Source organism: Hyperolius riggenbachi, chromosome 8 (genome assembly GCF_040937935.1).
Source record: "Hyperolius riggenbachi isolate aHypRig1 chromosome 8, aHypRig1.pri, whole genome shotgun sequence".
In the NCBI taxonomy this organism is placed as follows: Eukaryota; Metazoa; Chordata; class Amphibia; order Anura; family Hyperoliidae; genus Hyperolius; species Hyperolius riggenbachi.
Window position 1 is genome coordinate 133,253,858 of NC_090653.1, and position 19,548 is coordinate 133,273,405.

At 42.4% G+C, this 19,548-nt stretch overlaps 1 protein-coding gene across 6 annotated transcripts in view; it reads right to left on the minus strand.

The window, feature by feature from the left end:
• Positions 1 to 19,548, minus strand: part of PAK3 (p21 (RAC1) activated kinase 3) — a 293,331-nt gene that overhangs the window by 37,770 nt on the left and 236,013 nt on the right. For 3 of the 6 annotated variants that reach the window (XM_068251115.1, XM_068251116.1, XM_068251114.1), the window contains exons 4-7: positions 13,155 to 13,308; positions 11,770 to 11,807; positions 1,578 to 1,628; positions 745 to 876 (exon numbers count right to left, since the gene is read on the minus strand). In XM_068251115.1, coding sequence (XP_068107216.1) covers positions 745 to 876; positions 1,578 to 1,628; positions 11,770 to 11,807; positions 13,155 to 13,308 — 375 coding nt within the window. The remainder of the gene's footprint in view (positions 1 to 744; positions 877 to 1,577; positions 1,629 to 11,769; positions 11,808 to 13,154; positions 13,309 to 19,548) is intronic. The other 3 variants (XM_068251117.1, XM_068251120.1, XM_068251118.1) reach the window with 1 other exon arrangement.

Here is a 19,548-nt window from a genome sequence, read left to right on the forward strand (position 1 = left end):
TTTTCATCATTCCGGATCAAATGTTATGATCAATGTCAGCCACAAATATGGAGAAGACCGGCACCATCTGATGGTGCCGGTCTTCTCCATATATTTGCTGCTATAATCCAGGGTGTTGCTGGATTGACCGAGGCACATCACACCGAATTTTTAAAGGGGAATGCTCCAATACTTTCTCTACGATCAATGTCAGCCAGAAATCAATCAAAATTCCGATCAGGTGGTCACGTTGCGGAAACTATCTCTGGCAGATTCAATCAATATGATCAAATCTGCCAGAGATTGAGGTCACAAACTGAGTAATGTATGGCCATCTTTAGTTTGCTGTAAATAGTATCCTTATCCTGTGTGTAATACAGGACATGTCAGAAAGTCTAATAAGGCAGGGAAAACAGGTCACGTCTCTAATCAGGGTCACTATGACCATTGGAGATGATTAGCATTAGTCTGCACCTCACCTGTTCCCAGGCAGCAAGCCCAGACTCAGGGCAAGTCATGCGGTTATTAATGGGATTATCTGTTAACTCTACTGCAAAGCCCATAAACACTGCTAATATTAAGTATCACAATCAAAACTCTCTTAAAAAGTCATTACTTTTGTTTCCTAAAGAACAGTCATATTATCCTTGTCACTTCTCTAGTGCAATGTGGGAAAGGGGAGATCTGATTGGCTGTTATGGTTTACAAGGTTGTCATACATTGTATACTATTGTGTGTTGTTACAGAAATCATTGGGCTCCTTACTGATTTTGTATGCTCCGGACGTGGTGCGATTACAGGAGGTATCTCATTTTCTTCCTCCTCTTCTTCCTCTTCTTCATCCTCCTCTTCTGATACAGGAGGAGCTAATGGAGGCTCTGATGCAGTCTTTGTGTTCTGGAAAAGAAAGCAAATATAAACATCAATATATGGAACTGACAATGCACTGCTTGCAAAAAGCCAGTGACATAAAGTACCGTATATGAGTACATGCACTCTTTGGCCCATATGCAATTTATTTTTTCACCTGAGATTTCTCCTAGGTGATAATTTTAAACGGGTTAATAAAATGCCTGTTAAGCCACCAGAAAGCAAGAAATTACTCAAAATAATTTTGATAGCACTTTCTCACCCACTTTTTAGTACTTTTTTTTAGTTGAAAAGTGCTGGAAAATTATTTTAAATCAAAGATGAAAAATTATCTCCTAGGAGAAAGCTCAGGTGAAAAGGTGAATTGCATATGACCCTTTAGGTCTTATTTAGGCTCCTTTACCACTAGTTGCAACAAAAAGCAGATCATAGCCATTTTGACGATCACAACAGATGGTGCTGTATTTCCACTAGTGTGATTCGTTTTTCTATGAATCGCAATTGCCAGCCTGCACGATTTTTTGTGCAATTGCGTTCCTTCACCTAGCAGTACACGGCGCAATCGTGGTAGTGATAATTGCAGGAAGCACGATCGCAGCACAATTGTGCATGCAAATGCACTTCCTAGTGGAAAAGTACCCTGCAAAGATTCTCCAGGGCTGGAGAGAATTGGTCTTTATAAACAGTATGTGATAATTTAATCCTGGATTTAAACAAAAACAAACTACCTGCGTTTGGGTGGCAACCCTCGCTTGGTTCACATCAGAGCGTCGACATGACTGCAGAAAGGAGAGTGAATTAGCACTTGTGGGAATGCAGTCCTGAGCACCCACTGCAAAGGAAAACTTATTCTGTTATACATCTAAGCAGTCTTGGATTTATGCTAGAAGTTCTCATTGCGGGCGTGTTTGTGCAACTGCTAGTTTTCTCTTCTCCCAGGGACCCTCAGTGTTGTGTGATATGACCCAGACGAGGGTTTCAAACACTTGCTGCCTAATACCAGATGTATTTGTAAAGCCCTATTTCAGCCTGGCTTATTTTTTACTTAACATGATAGCAAAGTTGCTTTAATAAGCAATGAATACATTTTCTTAATTGCACGTCTGCAGGTTTTACAATAAAATATTGAATGTGCCTATCTGGATTCCGGAAGGCTTTTAACGTTGGGGAGTGGGAATTAGTTTCCCAGAATGGAGCCAATCACCACACCTTGTCCATTTCCTCCCACTGCACTCCTGGTGGTAAGCACTGTAACTGCAGTTCCTTGCTGCACATTGTTTAACAAAGCATGTAACTCTTCCACATCCTCCCCATTGTCTTTACCTGCTCTTCCCACAATAGGAAATCACTTCTTGTGCTCCTTTATTTCATCCTTTTGTATAAAGACATTGAGGAGGATCCGGGGGTACTATATTGAGCAGAGAATAACTATTCAGGAATGGATGATGAAGCTGTAGTGTTATAGTGCTGGCTATATAGGTATTGTTTGGCTAACACGGTACAGAAACTTTTTTGCTACTATAGTGCTGGCTACAAAGAGTTAATCTCTCTCAGTAGCACTGAGGATTTGGGCAGAGTCAAGCCTGCATTCACAGTGATAGACTAACTGAGCCCCCTCCCACCTTCTCTATGACTACATCATGTGGGTGATGATGGGTTGGGGGGGAAGAGTTTTAATATTTCACAATCTACTGTTTTGGCTGAAGCTGCACCTCACATTAACACCCACCCTCTCATCCCATCCAGTCAGATTTGAAAAACCAGCAGCAAGCCAGTGATAAAAAATATTTTATTTAAGATTTATTCCCCACTTGAAACTAAACTCCAGGCAAACCTTGGCCCCCAAAAAAAACGGGACCCAGGACTTCACTCATGCGCCCCTGTGCACAAGGTGAGAGCACCACCAGAATAAGACACCCAGCCCACTCAGCTGCCCAGATAAACCTGCACAAGTATGCATGCCTGCTAATTCTGCCCTATTGCATAGCCACTGTCACCTCTATTGCACTGCTGCTCTGGTTGCCCTCCATTGCACTGCACTCCTGCCTGCTCAACTGTTTGCCCTGTGACTTTCTGCCTGCAAACTTTTTTTTTAGAAAGCATTATAAAAAAAATGGAAGTAGGGCATTAATAAGGTCAAATTTGCAGAATCACATTATCCAAAGATATTTTATCGCTAACTTTTTTTTTGATCAAGTGATCACCGAAGAAGCTGAAAAGCCACACAAAAGCAAATACATTATTAGGGTAACAAGAGTGCTCATCTTCTTGCCTGATTGTGTGTCTGGGGAAGAACATAATTTCCAGATCTATAATATGAGAAGAGTGACTACAACATAAGAATAAATAAGCAGCTGGGATAATCCCTTCAGAAGTGGACCCTCCAACCCAATCAGCCTCTCCTTGCTGTAACTTTTCAATTATGGACGAATGGAGAGAGCGACGAGAGCGGTGAAACCAGCCATTGCAGAATGAGATGAATGGTGCTACTGGATAAAATATATCATGTTAAAGGAATACTATCGATGTATGCATTTATTTTTAAATGCTGTATGTTGTAGCACACATTAGGGCAAGTACTAGGAGCAATTTGATTCCTCACACAGCTGTTCCTCTCAGCTGTAAAATCCTCCTTCAGTTTTGGCGTCAGTGTTGGATACAAAATGTATCTAATACTGAGCTCCCAGATGGCTAGACCATGTGTCTGCACAGGGGAGTTGCTATCAACTCCTCAGTTTATAGTTTAATTATCACCTTGCTGAAAGAATCTTGTTGATATGGTGGTAAGGGGTTAAAGATTCTAGCAATGTGTGTTTATCATCTTTGCTTCTCTTTATTGATAAAGATACTAATAATGCTAATTGTAGACAGTGGTCTGCCCCTCTCAGCAGCTTGTAAAGTGGATGCATCCTGGAGTGAATCACCTCAAGCAGGCAGCCAGACTGAGTGTAAACACATACTAGTGTTATAGCTTGTTATATTCCAGCAATATTACAGCTCATTTAGTTACCTGTTACCACCTCAGATCAGCCTATTTCTCCTCATGTCTGCTGCATGCTGTGAGTGACACAGTGAAATATATTTGTGAGCTGTGTGACAGAGTAACCAAGCAGCTCAGGGTGACCCAAACTACTATGAGCTGTGTGAGAAATGAATTTTTAAGCAGGGATAGCGAGAGAGAGACCTGGGTGAATAAATAAAGTGCCCCTAGCACTAGTGGTAATGTGTACACTAATATAGAGGATTAAAAAAAAAAAGTTGTTTCAAATCGATAGTATTCCTTTAATTTACACCGATCCTTGGGAACATTTCTACTCACAAAAATGCTGCTGTTTATGCTGCACCCACCACATTTGTATGCTGATCTCTAACTTTTTGATATGCCTGGCTGCTACAAATAGATGGTTCATATTTTTTATATCCACTAACTGTTTTGCTTGACAAATTTGGAAAGAACAGAAGTCTCCTGACTGGGTGACTAGGACGTGTTTTTCACAGTGGAATAGGTAAACATGTTAATATATGTCATATCATATTATATACAGTAAAGGAAGGAGGCCGGATCTGCACTTGTGGCAAGGTTACAAAAGTTCTATATTGCCAGACGTATCCAAGGATATAAAAAGTGGCAGAAGCCAATTAACTTATCTGTATGGTTTTGGGATGTGTGAGGAAACCAGAGTTTCCGGAGGAAACCCACGCAGACAGGGGGAGAACATACAAACTCTGTGCAGATAAGCTCTCAGGCTGAGATTTGAACCAGGGACCCAGCGCTGCAAGGCGAGAGAGCTAATCACTACGCCACCGTGCTGCCCACTTTTTAACTGTATACGTCAAGCAATAAAGATCTTTTGCAGCTTTGGCTGTGCGGATCCAACCTCCTTCCTTTACTCAGTGTGATTGGACTGGTACACCAGGGATCCTGCACTGTGTACATTGCAGCAATCGTATTATAGGATTAAGCACTGGATCCAGACAGTGTTTTATATAATATACAGTATTGTAATAGCGAAACCTCTGATAAAACTGGTCAGGAATGATCCAGAGAGTGGGCATCTCCAGGTTTACAACACCCATCTGGCACTTGATGTGCATTAAGGCTTGTTTATGTACTGTAGATTGGGTTGTACAGGACCCACGATGTGAGTATATGCATTTATATCTTGGACTTGGTGATGGTCACATTGTCCCTGTGAGCACTTGGTGTCTGCAGGAGGATACTTTTAGAGCTATGCAAGGTCTGCTTTGCCAGTGCTAAGGTTTTTAGCATGACAGTATTGTAATATTGTTGTATATAAAATGTTTAAAAATCTGTTTTAAGTCTAATAATTAAAATAAAACCAAAATGAAATGAAAGGTATTCCACTTTAACTGGAGCACAGAAGCATTTTGTATCTGTGTCCTAAAATAGCTACTAAGCATAGCAGACTGTGTAAATGAAAGGTTTCAATAATATTAACACTTGGGTTAGGTCCACAATACACCAGATTGGCAATGTGGATGGTCACAGCACATCCCATGTACGATCTACTGTGTTCGTCCACTTCAGTTTTGGTATCCATTGTGAAATGGACAGCAAACAAGACTTAGGTGGAAGGGATTGATGGATGGTGGTACAGGAAGGAGCTGGAATGGGGATGGTGGTAGCAAGGAGATCACTGACAGGGCTGCAGAGCAGAGTGCTCATCAGTCTTGGGCAGCCAATGTACACTGGGGATGTATGGATGCCAATGCCCAAGCACAGGATCACTGCTTCTTGACCTGGTGCTGTCATTAATTTGGTGGGGGGGGGGGGGGTTTCTGGGGGCTGACTGAAACTGTCTGTTTCATGCGGGGTCCAGGGAAAGTCAGACAGGAAGCAATGGAGACAACGGATATGCTGAAAATGGAAATGTGTGACTGGATCCTACAGGTAACATGAAATCTATTGACTATTTATCTGTTTGTATCTATTAAGCAAAACAGTCCCATGTTGGCCCTTTTGTACTGTATATCTGCTCTCTGCATTAACCACATAACGACCGCCCCCAGCCGATGGGCGGCGGCAAAGTCTGGGCCCAAACGACCGCAATACGCCCATCGGCGGGGGCGGCTGCGGGAGTGGCTATGCGGCGATCGCGTCATTCGTGACGCGATCAGCCGCCGGGGACTGGCTCCGCCCCCCGTTCGCCGTAACCCGCCGGCCGTTCGGAAGCGCCGGCGGGTTACTGGCATCCGGATCGCCGCTGCAACAGTGTATAATAGGCTTTGTAATGTATACAAAGCCTATTATACTGGCTGCCTCCTGCCCTGGTGGTCCCAGTGTCCGAGGGACCACCAGGGCAGGCTGCAGCCACCCTAGTCTGCACCAAACACACTGATTTCCCCCCCCCCTGCCCCCTGATCGCCCACAGCACCCCTCAGACCCCCCCCTGCCCACCCCCCAGACCACTGTTTGCACCCAGTCACCCTCCTAATCACCCATCAATCACTCCCTGTCACTATCTGTCAACGCTATTTTTTTTTTAAGTCCCTAATCTGCCCCCTACTCCCTCCTGATCACCCCCCCACCCCTCAGATTCTCCCCAGACCCCCCCCAGACCCCCCCCCCCCCCCCGTGTACTGTATGCATCTATCCCCCCTGATCACCTGTCAATCACCTGTCAATCACCTGTCAATCACCTGTCAATCACCCGTCAATCACCCCCTGTCACTGCCACCCATCAATCAGCCCCTGATCTGCCCCTTGCGGGCAATCTGATCACCCCCCCACACCAATAGATCGCCCGCAGATCCGACATCAGATCACCTCCCAAATCCATTGTTTACATCTATTCTCTCCTCTAAACACCCACTAATTACCCATCAATCACCCCCTATCACCACCTGTCACTGTTACCCATCAGATTAGACCCTAATCTGCCCCTTGCGGGCACCCAATCACCTGCCCACACGCTCAGATTGCCCTCAGACCCCCCCCCTTATCAATTCGCCCGTGCAATATTTACATCTGTTCTCCCCTGTAATAACCCACTGATTACCTGTCAATCACCCATCAATCACCCCCTGTCACTGCCACCCATCAATCACCCCCTGTCACTGCCACCCATCAATCAGCCCCTAACCTGCCCCTTGCGGGCAATCTGATCACCCACCCACACCAATAGATCGCCCGCAGATCCGACATCAGATCACCTCCCAAATCCATTGTTTACATCTATTCTCTCCTCTAAACACCCACTAATTACCCATCAATCACCCCCTATCACCACCTGTCACTGTTACCCATCAGATTAGACCCTAATCTGCCCCTTGCGGGCACCCAATCACCTGCCCACACGCTCAGATTGCCCTCAGACCCCCCCCTTATCAATTCGCCCGTGCAATATTTACATCTGTTCTCCCCTGTAATAACCCACTGATTACCTGTCAATCACCCATCAATCACCCCCTGTCACTGCCACCCATCAATCACCCCCTGTCACTGCCACCCATCAATCAGCCCCTAACCTGCCCCTTGCGGGCAATCTGATCACCCACCCACACCAATAGATCGCCCGCAGATCCGACATCAGATCACCTCCCAAATCCATTGTTTACATCTATTCTCTCCTCTAAACACCCACTAATTACCCATCAATCACCCCCTATCACCACCTGTCACTGTTACCCATCAGATTAGACCCTAATCTGCCCCTTGCGGGCACCCAATCACCCGCCCACACCTCAGAACGCCCTCAGACCCCAGCCCTGATCACCTCGCCAGTGCATTGCTTGCATCTATTTCCCCCCTCTAATCACACCTTGAGACACCCATCAATCACCTCCTGTCACCCCCTAGCACACCTACCCATCAGATCAGGCCCTAATTTGCCCCGTGTGGGCTCCTGATCACTCGGCCAAACCCTCAGATCCCCCTCAGACCCCCTTCCGATCACCTCCCCAGTGCATTGATTGCATCTATTTTCCCCTCTAACCGCCCCCTGAGACACCCATCAATCACCTCCTGTCACCCCCCTAGCACTCCTATCCATCAGATCAGGCCCAATACATCCTGTCATCTAAGAGGCCACCCTGCTTATGACCGATTCCACAAAATTTGCCCCCTCATAGACCACCTGTCATCAAAATTTGCAGATGCTTATACCCCTGAACAGTCATTTTGAGAAATTTGGTTTCCAGACTACTCACAGTTTTGGGCCCGTAAAATGCCAGGGCAGTATAGGAACCCCACAAGTGACCCCATTTTAGAAAGAAGACACCCCAAGGTATTCTGTTAGGTGTATGATGAGTTCATAGAATATTTTATTTTTTGTCAAAAGTTAGCGGAAATTGGATTGTTATTGTTTTTTTCACAAAGTGTCATTTTTCACTAACTTGTGAGAAAAAATAAAATCTTCTATGAACTCACCATACCCCTAACGGAATACCTTGGGGTGTCTTCTTTCTAAAATGGGGTCACTTGTGGGGTTCCTATACTGCCCTGGCATTTTAGGGGCCCTAAACCGTGAGGAGTAGTCTAGAAAACAAATGCCTCAAAATGACCTGTGAATAGGACGTTGGGCCCCTTAGCGCACCTAGGCTGCAAAAAAGTGTCACACATGTGGTATCGCCATACTCAGGAGAAGTAGTATAATGTGTTTTGTGGTGTATTTTTACACATACCCATGCTGGGTGGGAGAAATCTCTCTGTAAATGGACAATTGTGTGTAAAAAAAATCAAAAATGTGTCATTTACAGAGATATTTCTCCCACCCAGCATGGTTATATGTAAAAATACACCACAAAACACATTATACTACTTCTTCTGAGTACGGCGATACCACATGTGTGACACTTTTTTGCAGCCTAACTGTGCTAAGGGGCCCAAAGTCCAATGAGTACCTTTAGGATTTCACAGGTCATTTTGAGACATTTGGGTTCAAGACTACTCCTCACGGTTTAGGGCCCCTAAAATGCCAGGGCAGTATAGGAACCCCACAAGTGACCCCATTTTAGAAAGAAGACACCCCAAGGTATTCTTTTAGGTGTATGATGAGTTCATAGAAGATTTTATTTTTTGTCACAAGTTAGCGGAAATTGATATGTATTGTTTTTTTTTTCACAAAGTGTCATTTTCCGCTAACTTGTGACAAAAAAAAAATCTTCTATGAACTCACCATACTCCTAACAGAATACCTTGGGGTGTCTTCTTTCTAAAATGGGGTCACTTGTGGGGTTCCTATACTGCCCTGGCATTTTAGGGGCCCTAAACCGTGAGGAGTAGTCTAGAATCCAAATGCCTCAAAATGACCTGTGAATAGGACGTTAGGCCCCTTAGCGCACCTAGGTTGCAAAAAAGTGTCACACATGTGGTATCGCCGTACTCAGAAGAAGTAGTATAATGTGTTTTGGGGTGTATTTTTATACATACCCATGCTGGGTGGGAGAAATCTCTCTGTAAATGGACAATTGTGTGTAAAAAAAATCAAATAATTGTCATTTACAGAGATATTTCTCCCACCCAGCATGGGTATGTGTAAAAATACACCCCAAAACACATTATACTACTTCTCCTGAGTACGGCGGTACCACATGTGTGGCACTTTTTTGCACCCTAAGTGCGCTAAGGGGCCCAAAGTCCAATGAGTACCTTTAGGATTTCACAGGTCATTTTGCCACATTTGGTTTCAAGACTACTCCTCACGGTTTAGGGCCCCTAAAATGCCAGGGCAGTATAGGAACCCCACAAATGACTCCATTTTAGAAAGAAGACACCCCAAGGTATTCCGTTAGGAGAATGGCGAGTTCATAGAAGATTTTATTTTTTGTCACAAGTTAGCGGAAAATGACACTTTGTGAAAAAAAACAATTACAATCAATTTCCGCTAACTTGTGACAAAAAAAAAAAATCTTCTATGAACTCACCATACATCTAACGGAATACCTTGGGGTGTCTTCTTTCTAAAATGGGGTAATTTGTGGGGTTCCTATACTGTCCTGGCATTTTAGGGGCCCTAAACCGTGAGGAGTAGTCTTGAAACGAAATTTCTCAAAATGACCTGTGAAATCCTAAAGGTACTCATTGGACTTTGGGCCCCTTAGCGCAGTTAGGGTGCAAAAAAGTGCCACACATGTGGTATCGCCGTACTCAGGAGAAGTAGTATAATGTGTTTTGGGGTGTATTTTTCCACATACCCATGCTGAGTGGGAGAAATATCTCTATAAATAGACAATTGTGTGTAAAAAAAATAAAAAAATTGTCATTTACGGAGATATTTCTCCCACCCAGCATGTGTATGTGTAAAAATACACCCCAAAACACATTATACTACTTTTCCTGAGTACGGCAATACCACATGTGTGGCACTTTTTTGCGGCCTAACTGCGCTAAGGGGCCCAAAGTCCAATGAGCATCTTTAGGCTTTACAGGGGTGCTTACAATTAGGCACCCCCCAAATGCCAGGACAGTAAACACACCCCACAAATGACCCCATTCTGGAAAGTAGACACTTCAAGGTATTCAGAGAGGAGCATAGTGAGTCCGTGGCAGATTTCATTTTTTTTTGTCGCAAGTTAGAAGAAATGGAAACTTTTTTTTTTTTTTTTTTTTGTCACAAACTGTCATTTTCCGCTAACTTGTGACAAAAAATAAAATCTTCTATGAACTCACCATGCCTCTCACTGAATACTTTGGGATGTCTTCTTTCCAAAATGGGGTCATTTGGGGGGTATTTGTACTATCCTGGAATTTTAGCCCCTCATGAAACATGACAGGTGCGCAGAAAAGTCAGAGATGCTTGAAAATGGGAAAATTCACTTTTGGCACCATAGTTTGTAAACGCTATAACTTTTACCCAATCCAATAAATATACACTGAATGTTTTTTTTTTTATCAAAGACATGTAGCAGAATAACTTTCGCGCTCAAATGTATAGGAAATTTTACTTTATTTGAAAAATGTCAGCACAGAAAGTTAAAAAAGTCATTTTTTTGACAAAATTCATGTCTTTTTTGATGAATATAATAAAAAGTAAAACTCGCAGCAGCAATCAAATAGCATCAAAAGAAAGCTGTATTAGTGACAAGAAAAGGAGGTAAAATTCATTTAGGTGGTAGGTTTTATGACCGAGCAATAAACCGTGAAAGCTGCAGTGGTCTGAATGGAGAAAAAGGCTCTGGTCCTTAAGGGGCGAAAAGACTGTGGTCCCGAAGTGGTTAAACCAACACACCGTCTAACTGGTGTAACATCTATGCCAGTCAAACTGATGAATGGCACAAGTGTGTGCTGTCTAGAAAGATGAGTGCAGCATTGCGTTATGCGCTGTAGCATAGCAAGTGAAAGAGGACCCATTTAAAACAACTGATCTGCTCTCCACTATCTGCTGTGGTGCAGCACACACGAGCCAGTATAGTCTGAAAGGGCCCTTAAAGCGGAATATAACCCTGCATTTCAACTTTGCTCTAAAACATTATTTACAGCATATTATATGCAACCAGCATTTTTTTTTACTAGACCAGCATTGGAAGGGTTAAACACAGAGGTTTAAAGTTCCGTGGAGAGATATGCAGAAGTTCAGATAGATACATTTAACTAAATAGAATGTAACAAGTGATAAATGTTACACACTCTTTGGCTGTCCTCCAGCTCCTTCTCAGTCAGAGAGAGTGAGTCACATTCCACACTTAGATACATTTATGTAAACAAAATGTATCTATGTAAGCTTTGGATGCGTCTGCAGTTCTCTCCAGGAACTTTAAAGCTCTGTGTAACCCTTCCAATGCTGGTCTAGTAAAAAAAAAAAATGCTGGTTGCATATAATATACTGTAAATAATGTTTTAGAGCAAAGTTGAAATGCAGGGTTATATTCCGCTTTAAGACTCAGTCTATATGTCTGTTCAGACTGATGAGCTGATTTGAGCTGTGGAGTTGTAAGAAAAAAAGAGATAGATCAACTTACCAAGGAGTGAGCAGCTATGTATCCGTGTGCACTTTTATCTGCAATGATAAAATGAATACTAATGAGAAACCATTTATAGCTACTCATTTGTGTGATGTATCACTACAGGGAATCCCTGGGGACTACTCAATCTGCTCCTCCGCTACCAGCCTATCAGTGATGAAGAGCGTAATCAAGTAATCATTGTTATCCCTCATAAATACGGAGATGATTACAGTGTAGCTGCAGCATTCAGACTGGGAGGTTTACAAAGTACTTTGTTAATTTAAACTGCAACCACTGGAAAATAAATGAAAGTATACACTATTCATTTGAACTGCTTTAAATGACAGCTGAAGTGAGAAGGATGTGAGGGCTGCCATATTTATTTCCTATTAAACAATACCAGTTGCCTGGCCATCCTGCTTATCCCTTTGGCTGCAAGAGTGTCCGAATCACACACCTGAAACAAGCATGCGGCTCCCCCAGTAAGATTTAAGTCACAGGATCAGATCTGCATGCATGTCCGGAGGAGCAGCAGGACAGCCAGGCAATGTGCATTGTTTAAAAGGCAATAAGTATGGCAGCCTCCATATCCCTCTCACTTCAGGTGTGCTTTGGGTGATCAAGCTACTTTTGTTGCTGAATTCTTATCTGTGGTGAGCTAACCAGTGTTTCTGAAATAGATTAAATCTTAGTGCATGTGGCTGACAGAGGCACTATAAAATGTAATGTTTTCATAAGGACTGATAGTATTTTGTACAGATTTAATGAGATTAGTCTGCAGAGCACTTTGTATGTTATTGCTCTTAGGGCCTAATTTCCACTTGCGCAGTTTCAGTTGCGTTTTCGGCAACTTGCAGTGATGCGATCCACAAACACATCAGAAGTGCCTCAGGGGCTCTGTCTGACGTCCCTATCCATGCATCATGATTCACCATGGAATCCCAATGTATGTTTGCATGTATTCCTGCATGTTTGTGGGACAATTCCATTTATTACAAATCAATAGGATGGCAACCACATCGGGAAAAATCATGGAGTAACGCAGTGCCGTGCGTAACAGTGGCCACCTGTGTCGCCCGTAGCGCATACATGGATATGAGCCTTAAAGCACTATTATGCTCACAACTAAAAATCCCTGCATTGGATTAGTACTAATTAGTTCAGCACTGACTCATAAATCGGTAAGTACCTACCTCTCATTTTGTATAATTAGAGATGTATGAGGCCTAATCTTTACTGAACTGGCAGTATCCTGACACAGAACTGGGACTTCCTAGTTTTGTAGCTCCTAACTCCCACAGACTAACCTTAGGTAGCACACGCTTGCTCATCATATGCTCGGTTTCAAGACAGTTTTGCATTAAAAACAAGCTACTTTATAAGCAAATCAGGAAATCTACCTCCAGAGGTAAAGCTCATGTACTTCTGGTTGTTGACAGTCTCTTTGGAATCATAGAATTTGAGGACATCTAGCACAGCTTGAGGGTTCTTCTTCTGCTCCAGTTTGGTGATGTTTGAAGTTTGCAGTAGTCTCGCCCATTGCTCTGGAATTCCCTGCATGAGACAAGAGATAGAGAGAACCATCTTTGTTCTGGTCTTCAGCAACCAACATAATGCAATTTACATATACACTGGGAGAAGGGTTGAGACCTTGGTTTTGCTATGAAGAAATCACAAGTAAAATAAATTCCTACTAACACACAAAGCTAAAACCAGGTTCCCAGATGGAGAAAAAGAAGAAAATAAAGTTATGTCTGTAAAAGAATGAAGAGAATGAGGAATGTGTTTATACTGATGTATTATATGGAATATGGTGGAATGGTTTGTGGTGGTTCGTATAGTGGAGTGGAGATAAATGTATGTGATACAGCTTTATCAAATAACTTAAAATCACAGTATATGGTAATAATATGCTGATCCTCAAAAGCAACAAAGCTAACAGAATGCATTGGGTGGGGCCTACATAAAATATGGAGCAAAGGAAAGTTTGGAGGCTGCCCAGCCAAATACCAAATTTCAGGATGAGCATCACCGTCACTTTGGTTGTTTCTTTGGGTCTATATAAGCTCCGGTATCTGGATGAACATGACTAAAGAACATTCCAATGGTACAACCATCATGCCAGCAGGTCAGCCATTTTATTTAATAAAAAAAAAAAAAAAAAAAAAAGCAAGAACAATGACGATGTGATAAAAGTGCCTTTGTCACCAGAAACAACTTTCTCCTGGGCTAGGAACAATGAGAAGATGTATACTTTCGCACAAGCCGTGCTTTCAACTTGGTATGCAGTAAAATTTCCTTGTAAACACAGTACAAGGGTGTCCACAGAATATAATACAGAAATAAAATACAGCAGCATAATGCTTAATATGTATTTACTAATGTATGGAAGTGTAGTGGAGGATAATGAATACCTGAGCACACTACACAGGTGGCTGTGCGTTCTACGTTAACGCATGGTACCTGCGTTGCTCTCAGTTGCAGTGCTGCCTCATTCAACTCAGCTAAATGGAACAGCTTATATTCAGGTTGCATGCACTCCAGATCTAAGTTATTGCCCTGAATTGCTGTGCTTATTGTCTCACTGCCTGTTGTTCACACACATAGAAAACTCCAGGTTCTGATGTCCTACAGTCTCTGATGTCTAAACGTGCTTCCACACAATTTACCTTACTGAATGACCTGCCGTGGTTATTATTCTATAGCTATTACCCCCTAAGTGTCTCCACATGACTTCCTTTGTGCCTATGCACACAAATAAAGTCCAGGGGTCAAGAACAATATATACAGATGTACGTGTGTGTGTGTGTGTGTGTGTGTCCAGACAGGAAAAGATCAGGATGGAATACCTCAGAGAATTTTGCAGCAGATAAGCCACGTTTTATCATTATGACATGATTTTACAGCAGTAAAATCCAGCACTTACAAGAGTAGACGTTGGACTGCTATCCATGTGGTAATGTGGTAAGCAGTGTGACAGACATGCGTACATTACAAAAAGGCACCTGGATAAAAGGTCGAAGGGGATTGCCGCTAGTATAATATCGTTAAAATTAGTGATATTCTACTACTGGGTTCCAATCTTTACCAATATTTTACTATGACTAAAGCTGACCCTACTCTCAACACAGAACCTTCATTCTACCGATGCCCAACACAGAACTATCCCTCTACCTATGCCTCTATGCCTAACCCTTAACTTCCCCTGGGGCTGCCTAACCCTTAACCATCCCCGTCCTCCCCATGGTACCTTAACCTAAACCTCCTCCCCTGCCACAGAGACACGATGTAAGTCTAAAATACAGAATGCTGTATTTTCCCGACAAGATTTTTTTCCCGCACAGCCTTTTATGAATTGACACCAATGAAAGTAAATTTGGACACAGAGAGGCGCCCCATAAAATATTGGGCACCGAGTCTCCCCGCTTTGCAAAGCCAATATTATATCGGCGCCTCCCTGCGCCCAACTTTATTCTCATTGCCGCAAATCACTGTTTTTGGTGGTGTCTAACCACCTAAAAGATCTAAGGAAATTTGGACACCAGGAGCTGGAACAATTTGCGTCAATGAAGTCAAGTTTGGGTGCCTGATAAAATCAGACATATGGTGGGTGACAAGTGGCAGTCCAACCCACACAAGTGAACTGCAGTTCAGATGGATTTATGTCATGAAGCTTTATTTTTTGACCACACCAGCTTGCTTACACGCAAACCAGTGCTTCAGTTTAGAATGGATATTGATGAATAAAATAACCTTCCAACATCTTTTCAGCATATCTCTGAATCACTTTACTGCCAAAATAATGTTGCCAGATATTGAAGCTCTATCCAATTGTTGTCATTTCCTGGTGTCACACTTTATCGGTTCTCCATAATGTAAACACCTAGTAAAGATATTCAGATGCAAGACTGAAACATATTTAGGTCTCTTTCACACAGGCAACTGGTGGGCAGTGCACACCTGTCAGCGGCTTTGCATTTGAGTGGGTGGCAGCCGCCCTCTAGATTGTTACATGAGGTGGTTTTCCGCTGCAGAGGAACCATGTGTCAACTGTGGGCACACATGTGGCTATGAAGGCTGCCATTCAGTTACATTACACTGCAAATGGATAGCGCTTTTTGCTCAACGGGTTGGTGGCTGAAATGTGGGACAAGCATTCAGTTTAGAATGATGTTCATGTGGAAATGACCTTATTAAAGCCTTGCGTGTAGAGGCACAAGAAGGTCATTAACAACTCTGTCCCCTAGAAATATGCAATAAACAGAGAGTAATGAAATTGAAAAGGTGAGAAAAAGTAGGTGAAAAGTACTGTCCAAATTATTCTGAGTATTTTCTTGCACACTGTTGGTTTAAAAGGCATTTTATTGACAAGGTGTGAAAATATCAACTTGGAGAAAATTAAAGAGAAAAAGTTAATTTCATATGGGCCCTTGTTTTGGTTGATCTCCAGCACCTCAGCAAGCAGCAGGCCATTGCATACCATTATGTGGTTTTGCTGCTCTCTATGAAATTGATTTACATGTGAACCTTAGTCAGTGCAATTTAAGTAATATCATGTGGCTGCATTCTTGACAGCAATGCTGCTCCAATCGAAATTCACTGACCTAAAAGGTTTTTGATGTGATATATGTGTGGATGTGAGTACTGTGGATCACTAGGCCGAAAGATGCAAACATGGCAAGGAGGAAACATCTGAATTGTTTGACAAACAACTGTGGGAACGACCTGTCGAAGCATTTGAAAAGCTTCACAGCAACCTTGCTCATTAATACATTAATAACAATCAGTGAATAACTATGCGATAAATTGCTGACAGAATAGGTATTTCGAAAGACCATACAGGTCACATTATTGCTTTTCTAGGATACTGGAAGGTTTGTGGACAAAGGGTTCCTTGGCTGCTGACAGCTAAGATGGAAGCTGAGAAAGTAAGTGGAAACAATCATGAGGCTGAACCTAACTCCATACTACATCCACCATAATACCCAAAGTTTAAAGGAAACCTAAGATAAAAGGCTATAAAAGTTTTATACACACTTGTTGCTTCCTCCAGCCCCTTTCTGCACCGATCGCTCCAAGGTTGTCATTCTCCACCTCCTCGTTTGGCCGTAGAAGCCCTGTTAGCTTGGCCAGTCAGGGCACACTACACATGCGCGGCCTGGCCATGTGCCCTGCTCTCCGCCTGCTCAGTAAAACTGCGTAGGCACAGAACACTCCCAGCTGCAGGAGCGAGATGGGGGTGCGCCTGCACTGACGGGCCAAGCTAACGGGGCTTCTACCGGCCAAGCGAGGAGGCAGAGGAAGACAGCATGGGAGCAATTGGTGCAGAGGGGGCTGGAGGAAGCCCCAGGTGTGTATAAAACTTTCATATCCTTTTATTTCAAGTACACTTTAAGCCATTAATGTACGTTCTCTTTCCCCATGTTAACCCATTAGCAGCTTAAACAGAGTTATCTTGCTTGAGATAAGTGCACTGCTTTTGACCCTAGTTGGCAGAAATCATAGTGCTGTAAATTCTTGGAATGCTCTAATCTCTCTCTACTATCAGAAAATATAGAAACTAAAAGCAGAAGTCCTGTGTTATTGTCTAACACTGCCCTCTAGTGACAAGTGGCCATAAATACACATTACAGCAGTACTAATTAGAAGCAAGGAAATGTAAGAAAGAAGAAATAAAAATATGTGCTAAAATAAATTGGCCTGGAGCACTTGAAAGCCTCTAAATAAATTGGCTACTAAAGGGTTAAAAGAAGGCTTATATAAAAATGTTGTCAGTATATGATTGTGAAAACTAAACATGGGCTTTACTAAATGTATTCTTGGCAAACATGTATATCGTTATCTGCTGATTATATGCAAAATCAGTAAATGTAGTTAAATAGAATAGTACAATATTTTTTATTCTATATTCAAGCCATTGAAACATTCCCATCCAGTCATGTGTACTAGATATAAAGGTATTATTTTCACTCAATTCCTATGTGTACATGTACTCAACGTTAATGTCAGCTAAGGAATGTTCCAGCTACTAATATAAGTGCAAAAATATGCACATCAGTGATAGATCAGAGCCTGCTACAAAGGAGCATACAATGAAATATGCAAAAATCAGTAAAACCTAAGAGCTGAATACAATAACAAGTACAGGTAGTCCCCGACATATGAACGGCATGGATTCAGTGTTTTCATTGGAACAAGCCTACAATTTTTTTTTTCAAATTGGACTTGAAGTTTTTGAGAAAATCGATTTAAAAAAATTCAAAGACAAAAATGGCTTTTAAACTTGTATACGCAGGCACAGAGGGCAGAGGTGACACAGAGGGGGACACTGGAGGCACAGAGGAGGTACAGGGGATAGAGATAGCACATTGTTCCGACGTAAGAACAGATTCAGGTTAAGAACGAACTTACAGTCCCTATCTCGTTTGTTAACCGGGGACTACCTGTAATTTTATAAGTCAGCTAAATGCAGTTCCAGTTACTAATATGAGTGCAATACTATGACAACTAGTTTTATAAGGTGCAGAATGCTATGCAGTCAAAAATACTGAATGGGACGCAAGAAGCAGTGGCAGAGTGGCTATTATAAGGCAAAAAGTCCCATACTCAATCTGACTAGATGATTGGCAAACTCAGAAGCAGTGCTGTGTTCAACAAGGTAATGTGTTTCTAATGCATTACACTTTGTGAAATTACAAATACCAAATAATATTTCATTTTTTAGGTTGCAGCAAACATTTTAGTATTGGAGCAACTTTCACATCCTGAAATGTATTGTGATGGAGGGAATCTAGTTATCCCCTTATCTGTGATAGCTAGATGTCCTCCATCACAATCTGTGGATTGATATACCATTACAGCCCTTTTCCACTGGTCACATTACGATTAAAATTGGATCCTACGCAATTTTCCCATGCTTACCAATGTAATTGCAGTGCCCGGCACCTTCGGTGGTACTTCAGTGTGATACGACTTCAACCTAAACGCAAATGTAGTCTATATTGCAGTTTTCTTGTGTTTGTGTAAATGTTTAAATCTATGGGAGCTCTCTATCCAATTTTCTTGGGATTTCCCAATGCTTTATCTTATGAAGCCCCTCTCCTTATCTTCAAAAAAGGACAAACACAATTGCACAGTGGATAAGGATGATCACACAAAAAATCATGGAAATTCAAGTTTGTAAAAAGCTGCAAATTGCTTCGGATCCCAGCGCATTTGCAATTGAGATTGCAATTTGCAGTGGAAAAGGGCTCGTACTCTTTGCAAAACACAGATCTAATAAAGATCACCAACAATAATTATGAAATAAAAGTGAGCACCTTTTTTATTCAGCTCTAGTGCTTGCCGATGTTTGCATATTTTCTCGCATGGTCTCATGATTGCTGTTTTATATTAATGCAGTCATCTCCTATGGGGTTAATTTAACAATGGATGGAGCAGTGCTGTTCATTATCTTGATTATTAGATTACAGATTTCAATGTGGTGGGGTTTCTCTTGCAAGTGGTGTTTGCCTTCTCTAATAAATCTAATAAAAAATAAACCCCTGAGGGTACTTATCTGGGGAGGAGGAAGCCTCTACATCCTAATGAGGCTTCCCCCTTCCTCCTTTGCAATACAGACCCAGCGGTGGGACCCCGGGACAGCAGCAGACGACAACATTTACCTTTGTTATCCAGTGCAGGTGCAATACCATCTTCCCCCTTGAGGTGCCTGCGCAGCAGAGTGGACCCGATCAGGCCTGGCTTTTTCCATCGGAGCCCGCAGGGGAAGATGAACTGCGTTTGTGCCGGATC